General features: G+C 47.7%; 1 protein-coding gene across 6 annotated transcripts in view; it reads left to right on the top strand.

The window, feature by feature from the left end:
• The window catches only part of LOC116945424 (SH3 and multiple ankyrin repeat domains protein 2-like), a 661289-nt gene extending 646678 nt beyond the window's left edge, over nt 1–14611 (top strand). For all 6 annotated transcript variants that reach the window (XM_032959740.2, XM_032959739.2, XM_032959738.2 and 3 more), the window contains one exon: nt 11437–14611. In XM_032959740.2, coding sequence (XP_032815631.2) covers nt 11437–12121 — 685 coding nt within the window. In that variant the 3' untranslated portion in view covers nt 12122–14611. The remainder of the gene's footprint in view (nt 1–11436) is intronic.
• Nucleotides 14612–15343: the final 732 nt, after the last annotated feature.

Raw genomic sequence — 15343 nt, 5'->3', positions numbered from 1 at the left:
TCTGCTTTCCCTTCACGGGCAAGACCGCCTCAGCTGTACTTAATTCGGCCCACTTGGTTTCACTAATCAAGGACATATCACTGTCCCCGGAGGATTTGCTTGTCAGTTTCGATGTAGTCTCCCTCTTCACCAAGGTACCCGTACCTGATACTATTGCAATCATTGAATATCTAGTCCAACAGGGATTGGATCCTGATGTACCTTCGTTGGTAAGCCACTGCCTTACCAACACTTGCTTCACCTGGAATGGTACTTTCTACAAATAGAATGAAGGTACCCCAATGGGCTCTCCCCTATCACCAGTGGTAGCGAACATTTTCATGGAGAAATTTGAGACAGATGCCATCTAGACATCCACCCGACGTCCTCCTTTGTGGAAGAGATACGTAGATGACACGTTTGTCATCTGGCCACATGGCCGGATAGCACTATACCAATTTCTCAACCACATCAATTCCCTACACCCATCTATCAAATTCACCATGGAAGTGGAAAATGATGGCAGCTACCATTCCTGGATGTTTTGATCAGGAAGAGACCTGATTGCTCGTTGGGACATTCCGTCTCACAGGAAAGCTACTCACACAGATTCCTATCTAAAGCCTGACTCCCACCACTATCCAGCCCAGAAGAATTCCCTCATCAAAACACTACACTATAGGGCCTGCTGCATCTCCGACCAGCACTACCTAGCCAGTGAGCTTGAACACGTATGCCAGGCTCTCAGGAGGAATGGATATTCTGACCGCACAATCCGCAAAGCTGCATCCCCAACCATGGGTAGAGAGCCATCTGAGGACCCAATCAAAACCATCACCTTACCATACATAGCAGGGGTTACCAAAAGGATTGCCAAAATCTTGATCCAAGTTCCAGGTTCGGTTCAATACAGTACACACAATCCGTGATTTGATCACATCGATGAAGGATGCGATTCCAGACATGCAATGTCCTGGTGTCTATACGCTGCATCTGCCTGTTTGTTTTGTAATATACGGTAATAACCTATTGTCAATTTGCAACCCTTTACACTTCCTGTACTCGTGAGCCATTCATGTATGTACTTAACTAAACCGGGGCTCTCTCGCAATAATAGGCCCACAGCAGCCTCACATCAAACGCTGAAAGCCAAGATCCTACGTACAGCCCTCGAGACTGCCAGCGTTGTGAGTGAGCACCATTTAAATCTTTCAGGGCACATCCGTTGTGACGCCAACACTGTTCACATCCACCCACCTCTGTCTCTCCATTTACTGCTGCATGACCAGAAATCAAACCAGAGGTCACAAGATTTTTTTGCGCAATGTGTACCAACAGCTCCCTTCTGCCACAAAGACAAAGATCCCCCGTATAGCCTTTCACAGTCTGTTGGGGCACATACTGTTAGCGAGCACCAATCAAGGTCAGCACAGCACACGATGGTGTTGGTGGCCAAAACCACGCCCGTCCGCCTTTGTCTCACCAGATCAAATATTCCGGTTCAAATATTCGCCGCTGTTATTGGTCGTGAATGGGAATTGAACTTGGCTCACTGAGTTTGTAGCACAGTGGAATAACGTCTACACCACTGCTCTGCCACACACACACACAGGTGCACACACAAATCCACATGCATACACACACACATGCAGGCACACACTCAATTCATAGCCACGATAGCTGCAATAAGATTAAAAGTTCACTTAACAGTATGCATTGCACATGCAGCCAAACAATTGGGCTGTTGCATTAGATGCAATGGTGCTGGGGTGTATTGTTGGGCATATTTAAAAAAAAAAATTAAGCCTTTTGGTAGCTATAAACAACAATGCACTGGACCGGCTTTTGAAACCAGGTGGGACCAAATTAGAACGCTTGTTTCTTTTGCAAACGAAACCTTGGGGGTCTAAACAATGTTGAGAGAGATGAAAACCCGCTGCCAAACACCCCGACCAGAGAGAGGACCCTCTTGGTGACGTCCTTGCTCATAGGTGCGCGGCGTAGAGAAACGCAGACGTGGTGGTGGCACGCAGAGGTCAGGGCCCAAGGGGAAATGCTGAAGCCTGATGATGAGATATTGTGAAAGCCAGCCTTGGAGGTCCGGTGTTAACTAACAACAGTTGCGGGATCCGGCATGAGGAAGGAAGCGATGGACAGGTGGTGATGACGTCAACGGTAGCGACGCCCGACTCGGGCAGGGGGGCTCTGCGGAGTCCAGGCTCCGACGTTCCTCGTAGGCCCGACGGAACGGATGAGAGCAGCCTTCAGCCGCCTCTGAAAACATGCTGGTGGATTTGATGATGATGATGCTGCGCCTGGTGTCGCTGATGCTGTGTATGTTGTAGCGGGATGCGATTGACATTGAATGCGATGACCTCTTCGCTGTCAGTTATGTCAGCCGCTTAAATCTTACTTAGCCAAGAGAGAGGGCATTACGGTATTCCTCTATAAATAGTTATGTAACATTTCGCGAGGGACCTGCTGACTTGCAGCTTCAACTCGAGCATTAAATACCACCGATGGGGCCATTTGCGGTAACTGGTTGTGGATGTGAATCCTGCTGGGACGTGTTTTTTTTTTTGCACTGTGGCTTAGCTGTAAAACCGAAAACCATGCAGCAAGGGCAGCTGCTGGATGCTTTACAAAACAACACGCAGAAGAGTGAGCCCAAGACACACGTTGTTAGGCCATTGCTGACCCGATGGCACCTCGGTGAAAAACACAAATCTGATACAGAATGCTCCTTTATTATATTTAATAACACTGAGTTAAACAAGATAAGCAGTTGCCTTCATACGGGAGCTTATTGCACTGGGCTCACGATCTGGAAATTAAAGGTTTGAGTCCAGGGTAAAGGCAGTTCAAAGCCCCGCATCATTCCCCCGCACGAGTCTGAAAGTATTGAGAGGTCACAAAGGAATGTGCGGCAGCAGGTAACGTGTCGGCACATCACTTGCAGTGGTGGGGTACGGTGTGGGTATTTACTCTCTTTTACTCCATCCACATCCCATCTAACCAAACGGGTGAAACCCTAACAAACCATAACCATTCACTTGACTGGAAAAAAGTGGTGGTCGTGGAAATTCACCCTTTCCTAATTGTGTTACAGTATTTCACTAAGATAGCAGATTGTAAACTAACACTGACAATGGCTCATGCCTTTTGGATTGTTGCCAGGAGCTGTGTCTTTGTTGCGTCAAACGTTTCCCTACTTCTCAAGGGCGTTTGTACTGGTGTCATGCAGATGCTATGTACAATAATTACATGTTCATATTCATTTCCAACCAACTGACTTGACTCGATGAAAATTCGAAGTGTTTGAAAGTAATATTCCACATTGATGTATCATGCATTTTATATTCTGAGCTTGTGAGAAATTTGGCCGGGTGTCTCACTGGTTAGGGTTGCCACGGTGGCGAGATGTTATCAGCCTCACCTGGTGTGCAGGAGTTTGTGGGTTCGATCCTGACCCTGACGGTGCCTGTGTAGTGACGTGGAATGGGTAACTGTGATGCATAGCGCTGGTTGCTGGCACAGAAGGGGATTGAGGGTGTCGTAGCCCTGTCTGCCAGCAGGACGTGATGAGCAGGAGAGAGGGACGTCAGGCAAGGGGAGCAGAGGGGATACGTGTGGTAAAGCCCGGGAACCTTCTGGTGGGTCCTAGAAGGGGGGGGGGGCGTGTGTCGAAGGCGGAGCGAGGCCACGCTCGGTGTATCAAGGAAAGACCCCGAGTGAGGGTTCGGGGCTGTTCTTTGGAGTGGAACCGTCATGCTGCTGGAGGCCTCTCGTCACCGTCTTCACCTCGCCGGCGTTGTTGGTCAGGCAGCCTGTTAGCTGTCCTGACCCTAGCATAGTTACCTCTTGTACCTGTGAAGGCTATTATAAATAGAGTGCCTCCTACTGTTAGTGTCTCCGAGTTATACACTACACCTGTGTATTTGGAGTTTGCATGATTTTGCCGTGATCATGTGGATTTCTTTCCTGGTCCTTCAGTTTTTCTCCCCACATTTTTCCCTTCCACATATATCTCCAACATGCGTTTAGAGTATTTGGCTGCTATAAATGTTCACATAATGAGCCACTTCGTTGAGCTATCATTTGTGGCGAGGTCACTTCTAAAAAAGAGCTACATAGCTCAGTGGGCTTTACCTGGAAAAAGAACAAAGCGTTTGGTTTTAGTTCCATAAGAATACTTGATTCAAATATTTGTCTGAAGTCGAACCAACCCATTATTCTTTTTGAAGTTAATAAAATAGGTACCACTCTGGCAAGTCAACACTCGATGCGGTTAGGTAAGCGAACATTAGGTCAGAACACTGGGCCAAGCACGGCTGTGTTTCTGGGTTCAAATCTGGGCATCCACCCATTAATAGTGGATGTCCTCTTGAGGAACTGTCTCCGATCTTGGAAACATGTTGGGAGCCACGTTGGTGCGATGTTAACTACCTTGCCTTGTATACAGGAGGTTGTGGGTTCGATCCCGACTCGCCTGTATACTTGGAGTTTTCATGTTCTCCACCGTGATCGCGTGGATTTTTCACTGGGTCTTCCGGTTATTCCTTCCACATTTCAAAAGATGCGTTTCGAGTATTTGGCTGCTATAAATTTCCACATGATGATAAGCCACTTCGTTGAGCTATCATTTGTGGCCAGGTTGCTTCTTAAAAAATATCTACACAGCTCAGTGGGCCTCACCTGGTAAAAAGAAAAAGACTCGTGAAGTTCATAAAACTGAACCCATGGAGATCAATGGAGGCGATGAGACTGCTCCACGCTCTGTGAGAGATGCTCTAACTTCGCAGCTTGTGTGCACTATTCTTGTTTGTACAGTATAATTTACATTTCCATCACAGACACGAGCGTCAATTATATTGCCCCCCCCCCCCCCACATTGTCATGCTTTTGTTGCGGACGGCGCATGGAATTGTTTAGCGTCACTTTTGCCACACAACCTGCTCCCAAACAAGTTTTGTCTTTCTGTTGAACCACCGTTCCTAATCCGTCCGCACAAATGTTCTGACCCCCCCCCCCCGTTGAAATCAATCGTCTGAAACCAAAGCCATAGAAACAACAGAACAGAATTCCGCACTCCAAACACGCACACGGGCACCACACACGGCAAGGCGGCACCACTAGCCACATTTACTTGGGCCACCTCAACGAAGATTACAATAATGTGGAAGTCTTCATCCCCGTTGCACGGAAAGATCTCTTGGCCAACTCTGGTCACTAAAAAAACTTGGGCTTTAAAAGCCAGCTTCTAACCTCTGTCTGCTCAGGAGCCACGGACAGCTGCCAGTCACTGGCTGGGCTGCAGGATGCTGTCTCATTCTCTTTCCTTTGTATGGCATGGTGGGGATGGGGGGCAACTATATGTGTCAGAGTTGAATGTTAAGGTCATTCAACAAATACAAGGTGGCGATAGACGCTTTATGGATTGAAAATAGTTTTTTTCTCATAATAAAGCTTATTTTTGGGTTAGATTATGTAAACATCAGCCGATTTGCCAGGATTCTGCCAAATTTGCCTGATGAAGCTGGTTGTGATGACCAGTTAAAATTTGCCTGATGAAGCTGGTTGTAATGACGAGCGTAACGTTGTACTCAAAATGTAAATGTTGTGGGTTTACTCTCCAAAACACACGGTGTGCTGAAGTAGTAACCAATTGGCACGTTTTGTTCAGGTGACAAACCATACGAATTGACAGTATCGGATGCTGGTGGTAGGGTTAACGACACATTTATATTTACGCGATCTAACCCCAAAAAAAGCGTTATTATGGATAATATTAGTTCACGAAAGCCGCCTGCGCAAGCAATGCCACCAGGTGTGCGTGGATTCGCGCACTCGTCGGCGATGTGGAGGACACTACGACCCCCTATTGCCGGCAAAGTGCAATAGCAACAGCGGTTGTTCAGGCCTGAGATCAGACGGATTTTTCTAGTCTTGCAACGTTAAGTTCAATGCGATTCATCATTGTTTTTTTTTGCGGGGAGGGGGGGGGGTTAGATTACAGAATGATCTAGCCAAAGCTGCGTCACTAAGAATTCTGCAGCACCTGACACAGCCAAACAAATGAAATTGTCACGTGGTGTACGAGCGTTTGATCCGCCAATAATTATTGCGTCAGCTCGCCGATAAGTAAACCTAGAGTTATGCATTTTATTTATTTGTAATTAAATAGCTTTTAATCCAGGCTCTGAACCGCCCCCTACACTCACCCCCTTCCATATGCATATTATTAATGCGCACAAAAGCAAATATTGTGATGTTCACCTATAATCCAGAAACATTTAGGTGGGGTTAGTGGATCATGTGAACATCATGTGCTGGAGACACCCCGCCTGCAAGGCAACAAGGTGCCTCCGAGAGGCAGTACAGCAACATAGGTCAACATCCCCTTGGATCTGTGTGGCATCTCTTCCAGGCACCTCCGTGCCCCTCTGTGGTGAGATGTTAACTACCTCATCTGATATGCAGGCGGTCATGGGTTCAATCCAGACCCTGGCGCCTGTATATTTTGAGTTTGCATGTCTCTCTCTCCCCGTTGCCGCGTGGATTTTTCTCCGGGTCCTCCTGTTTTTCCCTCCACATTTAAAATTAACGTGCGTACAGAGTAGCCGATCTGGTTTACATTCCCATGTAATAAGCCACTTCGTTGAGATATCGTTTGTGGCCAGCTCGCGTCTGAAAAAGAGCTATATAGCTCAGTGGGCCTTACCTTGTAAAATAAAAGTAATTTAGTTTAAAAGTACTCCAGAAATTAATCGAACAACTGCCGCTTAGCAAAAGAATCGTGAGACTGAGTGAGGATTTTTTTTTCTGGCTAGATAAAAGGGACTCACAATTACCATAAATAGTTTGGTGTCATCCAACAGGGTCTGTCTGCGGGGTGGGGGGGGGGCTTTATAGAGAAATTACAAGTGCATTAGCCCGAGTGCGATGCATTTGGTCACAATAACATCGACAAAGTAATACCTGTGTGTATTATAATAATAATAATAACAAGAGCAACCTATCATTATTTGTCTATTCACAGCAATTACGTTTTTAATGTAAAAAATAAAAATAAAAAATCTGCCTTGCTTGGCTTGGGCTGCGGAAAGTGTGCGATGGCGGCAGTTGTGGCTGCCCAGCGGCGATGCGCGTGCCCTTGGTTGGGCCGTGCGTTCGTTACGTTCTCTTTTGAAAGTCTGATGTCATTCTTAAACAGGAGCCAAGCCGGGGCAGGCAGCAAAGCGCAGCCTGCATTTTTGGCCCCTTTCCTTTTCGAAACCCTTGAGCCACCACCGGCACTTCCTGCGGGCATCGCCCGCGTCGCGTCGGCGGCTGCTGCACCGCCGCCGACGCCGCTGCCGGTGGGACGTGGTGGAGGCGCCGTGGTCCTGTCGATTCCGAGGGAGAACGCCATTGTTTAGAGTGGTCTGAAGACGAAACAATTCAAAGATAAACGGTTTTAGGAATAGGTTTTACCCTTTTAACTGGCACAAAAACTGACACCTTTATTCAAGGCATCATGTCTGCAATAACCACAACACAAGCAGTCAAAATGCAAACAAAAAAGACAACTCTGATAATAATATGCACTGTCCTTGAATTTGATTGGTCCACACCCGAGACAGCTTTTCTTAGAGCCTAGTCTCCATTGGTGTTGGACCAGAAGACGCCAAAAGGCGTACAACTCAAAAACAGCGCACTATCAGAGTATTGAGGGCTCGGGGTGAGCATTTACATTATGAGACCTCCTTTGCCAGAAACAACATATAGGAATAGGTTTTACCCTTTTAACTGGCACAAAAACTGACACCTTTATTCAAGGCATCATGTTTGCACTGAGCTATGTAGTTATTTTTCAGAGGCGACCTGGTTGTCACAAATGATAGCTCAATGAAGTGGCTCATCGAGTGAAAATGTATAGCAGCAGCCGAGTTCTCTGAACGCGTGATGTTGATTCTAAATGTGGAGGGAAAAACTGGAGGACACGGGGAAAAATCCACACGACCGCGGGGAGAGAGAGGCACGCACACTCCAAATATACAGCAGCAGGGTTGGGATCGAACCCACGACCTCCTGTATACCGGACGAGGTAGTTAACATCTCACCCCTGCGAACTGTGAGCGGCTGTGATTTGCGGCCTCATCGGTGCGTTGCGGTTCGGCTATGCGAAGGCGCAAGTGTCCACATACGCACGCGTTCACTTGTGAAACAGGTCACATTCTTGTCGAATTCTTGCTCACACGCTGCTGATGGAAGGGCGTCCACTGTCATGGTTTATAGAGAGTCCTTGTAGATGGTATGTGACCTACTGTTGTAGGTGGTGTGTGACCTACTGTTGTAGGTGGTGTGTGACCTACTGTTGTAGGTGGTGTGTGACCTACTGTTGTAGGTGGTGTGTGACCTGCTGTTGTAGGTGGTGTGTGACCTGCTGTTGTAGGTGGTGTGTGACCTACTGTTGTAGGTGGTGTGTGACCTACTGTTGTAGGTGGTGTGTGACCTACTGTTGTAGGTGGTGTGTGACCTACTGTTGTAGGTGGTGTGTGACCTACTGTTGTAGGTGGTGTGTGACCTACTGTTGTAGATGGTGTGTGACCTACTGTTGTAGGTGGTGTGTGACCTACTGTTGTAGATGGTGTGTGACCTACTGTTGTAGGTGGTGTGTGACCTACTGTTGTAGGTGGTGTGTGACCTACTGTTGTAGGTGGTGTGTGACTTACCGTTGTAGGTGGTGTGTGACCTACCGTTGTAGGTGGTGTGTGACCTACTGTTGTAGATGGTGTGTGACCTACTGTTGTAGATGGTGTGTGATCTACTGTTGTAGGTGGTGTGTGACCTACTGTTGTAGATGGTGTGTGACCTACTGTTGTAGGTGGTGTGTGACCTACTGTTGTAGGTGGTGTGTGACCTACTGTTGTAGATGGTGTGTGACCTACTGTTGTAGATGGTGTGTGACCTACTGTTGTAGGTCGTGTGTGACCTACTGTTGTAGGTGGTGTGTGACCTACTGTTGTAGGTGGTGTGTGACCTACTGTTGTAGATGGTGTGTGACCTACTGTTGTAGGTGGTGTGTGACCTACTGTTGTAGGTGGTGTGTGACCTACTGTTGTAGGTGGTGTGTGACCTACTGTTGTAGGTGGTGTGTGACCTACTGTTGTAGGTGGTGTGTGACCTGCTGTTGTAGGTGGTGTGTGACCTGCTGTTGTAGGTGGTGTGTGACCTACTGTTGTAGGTGGTGTGTGACCTACTGTTGTAGGTGGTGTGTGACCTACTGTTGTAGGTGGTGTGTGACCTACTGTTGTAGGTGGTGTGTGACCTACTGTTGTAGGTGGTGTGTGACCTACTGTTGTAGATGGTGTGTGACCTACTGTTGTAGGTGGTGTGTGACCTACTGTTGTAGATGGTGTGTGACCTACTGTTGTAGGTGGTGTGTGACCTACTGTTGTAGGTGGTGTGTGACCTACTGTTGTAGGTGGTGTGTGACTTACCGTTGTAGGTGGTGTGTGACCTACCGTTGTAGGTGGTGTGTGACCTACTGTTGTAGATGGTGTGTGACCTACTGTTGTAGATGGTGTGTGATCTACTGTTGTAGGTGGTGTGTGACCTACTGTTGTAGATGGTGTGTGACCTACTGTTGTAGGTGGTGTGTGACCTACTGTTGTAGGTGGTGTGTGACCTACTGTTGTAGATGGTGTGTGACCTACTGTTGTAGATGGTGTGTGACCTACTGTTGTAGGTCGTGTGTGACCTACTGTTGTAGGTGGTGTGTGACCTACTGTTGTAGGTGGTGTGTGACCTACTGTTGTAGATGGTGTGTGACCTACTGTTGTAGGTGGTGTGTGACCTACTGTTGTAGGTGGTGTGTGACCTACTGTTGTAGGTGGTGTGTGACCTACTGTTGTAGGTGGTGTGTGACCTACTGTTGTAGGTGGTGTGTGACCTACTGTTGTAGGTGGTGTGTGACCTACTGTTGTAGGTGGTGTTAGACCTACTGTTGTAGATGGTGTGTGACCTACTGTTGTAGGTGGTGTGTGACCTACTGTTGTAGGTGGTGTGTGACCTACTGTTGTAGGTGGTGTGTGACCTACTGTTGTAGGTGGTGTGTGACCTACTGTTGTAGGTGGTGTGTGACCTACTGTTGTAGATGGTGTGTGACCTACTGTTGTAGATTGTGTGTGACCTACTGTTGTAGGTGGTGTGTGACCTACTGTTGTAGGTGGTATGTGATCTACTGCTGTAGATGGTGTGTGACCTACTGTTGTAGGTGGTGTGTGACCTACTGTTATAGGTGGTGTGTGACCTACTGTTGTAGGTGGTGTGTGACCTACTGTTGTAGATGGTGTGTGACCTACTGTTGTAGGTGGTGTGTGACCTACTGTTGTAGGTGGTGTGTGACCTACTGTTGTAGGTGGTGTGTGACCTACTGTTGTAGGTGGTGTGTGACCTACTGTTGTAGGTGGTGTGTGACCTACTGTTGTAGGTGGTGTGTGACCTACTGTTGTAGGTGGTGTGTGACCTACTGTTGTAGGTGGTGTGTGACCTACTGTTGTAGGTGGTGTGTGACTTACTCCTATTAGAACAGAGGACGCCAAAAGGCGTACAGCTCAAAGACAATGTCACTATCAGAGTAATGAGAGCTCGGTGTGAGCATCAAAAGAAAGCTGTCTCTGGTGTGGACCAATCAGTTTCACAGACAATGCATATATTATCTGAGTGTTTTTTTGTTTGCATTTTGACCCACGAGTATTGTGGTTAATGCCGACATGATTCCTTGTTAAAGGTTTCAGTTTGGTGTTTTAACAACTTAACACCTGTTTCGTTGCCAGATAAAAGGGGGAAAAACATTCCCAACAATAAAATGTTAACATTAAAGTTAATTGCTGTCGTGGGATAATGTCTACCGTACTGGACCCACAATCCATTGGCATCCGGTTCTATCTCCCGGCGTGGCAGTTGAGATAACGGTGCAAGTTTCCGAAATCCCTCACTACCCCTCCCCCTTGCCCCCGCACCTCTGTCCACCCAAGCAGTGGAAATGGTACACCACGTTTAGCTGACTGACAGGTTGTGTGCAGTGGGATAAAGTGTGTGGGTTACAGCCCACATTTTCCCAGACGCAGGGCCAGCATGGAAGAGCAGCCCAAATACCCTCCAGTGTGGTTCTCCTGCACTCCCTCTATTGGAACCTTTTTTTTCCCGTCAGCAGTGGCATGCGCGAGTATTTGCAGGGCCGCACCTTTACCCATGCAAGTAAAGTCGTTCAATACTAAAACGTATACAATGCGGTGCTTATTTCAGTTGGCCTCGAGTCCCTGTTGAACATTTCATAGGCCGACGCTGAGGGCACAGGACAATGTAAACTCTACTGCACTTATCCCCATCGTCACTGTTGGGAGGCAGCATCGCACGCTCTAGAATGTGATTGTTAATGCAAGCAATCGCTTTGTCGCTTTGTCTCCAAAGGCCGGCTGGTCCCTTCGGAGCGACGTTCACCGTGCGCCCGAAAACGAGCCAGCCCATCATGAAGATGCCGGGCGCCGCGGGCACAACAACACCAACAACAGACGACCATGAGGCCTCGTCCACCGTCGCGAGGACCCCGAGTTCACCGTCGCCAAACCCCCCGTCACGGCCGGACGTCGCCACTCCAACAACGCCGCCGGGTGCTGTCGGCAACTCGAACCTCGGTCTGGCTCCCAGCCAAAAACCGGGACCCAGCCCCCCGCAAACGCTGGCCCTGAACGCAAAGGCTGCGCCACACCCTAACCCGAACCACGGCGGCCACGTGGTCAACTCCAACCAGGTCCCGGCGGCGGCGGCCGCGGCGAATTCGAGCCTCAGCTCGAATCCAGTGGCGAGCAAGACCCAGGGCGGGGACGCCGCCGACGGCGGCGGCGGCGGCGGCGGCGGCGGCGGCGGCGGCAAGCCATTTTCACAGAAGCCGATCGGCCTGTGGAGCAAATATGACGTGGCGGACTGGCTCGACAGCCTGAACCTCAGCGAGCACAAGGAGCGCTTTCTGGACAACGAGATCGAGGGCACGCACCTCCCCAACCTGGAGAAGGAGGACTTTGTGGAGCTGGGTGTAACGCGCGTCGGCCACCGCATGAACATCGAGCGAGCCCTGAGGCAGCTGCTGAGCAGATAATGACTTCCAGACGTCACAATTTTTTCCGTGTTTCTCTCGCTCACTTTCTCTCTCTCTCTCTCTCCTCCTCTCCCTCTCTCTATTGTCTCCCACTCGCACAGAAAATGTGGGTACTACCAATATCACCGCATACAGAAATACAAGAAAAATGTGTCGGGGGGGAAAAAAAAGTACAATACCAGGACGCAAAATATATATATATTTACAGCTGCAGCAACGGCAATGCAAAAAAAAAGTGTTTCTCTTGCTTTTTATTTGAATTTGTTTATAAAAAAAAAAAACGGTACTCAGTTACACGTTACGACGAACAAGACCTACTTTTTTGCGTATAGAAATTTTTGAGGGAATGGAACGAAAGGCCTTAGCGAGGATGCCAGGTTATTTTTTAACATCCTGTATTCGGCCCTCGTCGCGTACGAGTTACGGAACCCCTCCCCCCCGGGGGGGGGGGTCTCGTTCAAATGGACCTTTTTAGCACTACTTTGTATTGCATCAGAAGAAATGACCGTGTGTGGGGGGGGGGGGTGGGGGGGTGGAAGTTTTATCGGTTTGATCGCAGAGGTAGTCGAGCGTCGATGTGGGAAGGTTCATGGTGTCCACTGCGCGACACGTCCACACAGCCCCTTGCCCCCCTTACTCCCGATGAGAAAGACTCCGACACGAGTTCACTTTACCGTGCTTTCCTCTTCGATCTAAATTCTGGACAGGTCAACGCATGGGCAAGAAATGCAATACACGGCGGAGGCTCGCCGGAACGCCCCTTTGGATCATCTTTTTGTGACCATTAAAATGAAAGTGTTGATGCTTACACTGGACGGAAGCAATGTAAAGATCGTAATGTGTAAATGTTTTTTGAAAAAAATTATGGTAGTTTCCTTTTAATCACTGGATCTTTGCTTCATGCTTGACAGCTGAAATGTGTATTTTGTTTTTGCAGTGGATTTTGGGGGGGGGGGGGGAGGGGAGATTATTCAGCCAGTTGTAAGACGGGACCCCCTCAGGAAATAATGGAACGTTCCACAGTTCCATGGCTTGGTGTAATAGGTTTTTTTGGAGTGATCCACATTGTGACGAGTCAGTGTATCTCTTAAATTTTGGGTGAATCGGTCTAAGTCTCAACCGAGTTGATCGATTCAGTTTTTGTTCCGTATTAATTTACAGGCGTCAATTTGTAAATGGTGTTAACGCACTGTTTAATAATCCGATGGTGGGGGGGGCTCTCCTACTATCCCCCCTTTTTGTTTAGCAAATATATATTTAAATAAAACAAATATTCGTAAAAAAAAATTCCTTGCTGAGAAGAATTAAAATATTCTATGAAAGAAAGAACTAGTTTATGTAATTTGCGTGATGGCACTGCAAAGTATAAATTAAGTGGGTGGTTTCTTATGGTTTTGTGGAATGATTGAGGTATATTGAGCTGTTCTCTTGAATGTGGGATAGCTTAGGAGTAAAATGGGTTATGAGTTCACGGACTTTTAAAACCATAACCCAGGGGTGTCATTAGGGTTTCTGATGCATATAAAGTTGCCAAATATTGTACAGTTTGAAAATACACTACGACACTTGACAGTGTTGTTTTTCATATGAACTTTGTATATTTACATATTATACTTGGGGTAGTCTATATCGAAAAAATATTAAAGTACACTTAGAAAGGTGAAGAATGTACCGAGATCATATATTATTCCGCATAGAGTTAATAATCTCAACATCATAAGTGTATTGATTAGCCCAACACCATAAGCGTGAGCATTAGTGGAGTGAAGCTTGCTACATCTTATTCAACAGCAAATACATTCATGATAATCAAACTTTTAAAACAAAATAACAAACAAAAAAGTTATCCTTGATAAAAACCGAGTTTTTTTTTTGAGGGGGGCGGGGGGACGTTTTTGCCATCATAACCAAAATAAATTTTAGCGCTTCTTGAAATCTCAACGAGAGCACGATTTGCAAAATGCTTTGCCATTGTTCAACGCGACGTTCTAACGGACGGTCGGATCACTCGGCCCGCTGCGCGTATAATCCTCTTGGCCCGCTCGTCCGCCCGGTCACGAACATTCACAGAGTCTCGTGGGCCCTCACGACTCGCTGTCACACGAAAGAGGTTTTGCGTTACTTCGCGCGCCATGGAAATACCGTCGCTTTTGTTTCTTGGGCGCGAAATATAATTTGCGTCCAAATGACGACATGACATATATAAATAAATATATCGTTTAAACATAGTTTATATCGAAACTACTTTTCGGTGTTTAAAGAAGGCAAAGGTGTATTTTGAGGCTCATTTTAGATTTATTTGTTTTTATGTTTCACCACGCGCAAGCGATGTCACGTGTGTTTTGGTCTTCCTGCTTGATGCGTAGCAATGTTTGTGTTGCGGATATTACTTTGCCTTCCATTTGTCACCTCGTTTGCTTGCTCTGCCAAGGGGCAACTTGCATTCGACAGCTGGATTTGTCAAGTGTGTAAGTAAACACTTGTACAGCATTAGCATTCTCCGTTCAAAGTTTCTCCCGCGCTCGAGCAAACAAGCGTCGAGAGTGGTGCTCGCCTCCCACCGATGGTCCGGAGCCGGTCATGAACATTCCACATCCCTGTGGAATGAGCCAGTCCCATCACAGAATGACCACGATTATACATTTATTTTAACGTCGTTATGAAGCCCAGCTCCTGGCGTCAACTGCAGAGTGAAGCGTGATTTCATGAAGATCGCTGCTGACAGCAGACATCCTACAAACCTGCCTGGTGTTCACCCAATACTCGCACACCACAGGGCCTCTACCTAATATCGACCTGAGGCCATTTTCAATTGGCTTTTTTTGCTTTGTCAGTGTTTCCCTGCTCGCGTGAGCAAATGAGTGGTGCTCATCTCCCCCGGTTGCCCTGCGGCCAATGGCGACATTTCTATATTACCATGATCGGGTCCAGTCCAGTCTACCCACAGGATAATTGTTATCGTTTATCGGCTCCCATAGAGATGATAGCCTGAACTTACTTTCAAATCAGCAGTTGCGTTTGACAACCCCTCCGATTGTGAATCGAGGCACCCTAACCACGGTGCCACCCAGCCAGATTGTTGAGTAGAGGCTACCCTTACCACGGTGCCACCCAGCCGAATTGTGAGTAGAGGCTACCCGCACACACGGTGCCACCCAGCCGAATTGTGAGTAGAGGCTACCCTCACCACGGTGCCACCCAGAGGCTACCCTAACCACGGTA

This window comes from Petromyzon marinus, chromosome 24 (genome assembly GCF_048934315.1).
Source record: "Petromyzon marinus isolate PM22_M1 ecotype Great Lakes invasive population chromosome 24, UKy_Petmar_22M1.pri1.0, whole genome shotgun sequence".
NCBI classification, from domain to species: domain Eukaryota; kingdom Metazoa; phylum Chordata; class Hyperoartia; order Petromyzontiformes; family Petromyzontidae; genus Petromyzon; species Petromyzon marinus.
This window is presented reverse-complemented; position numbering and strand designations above follow the sequence as displayed.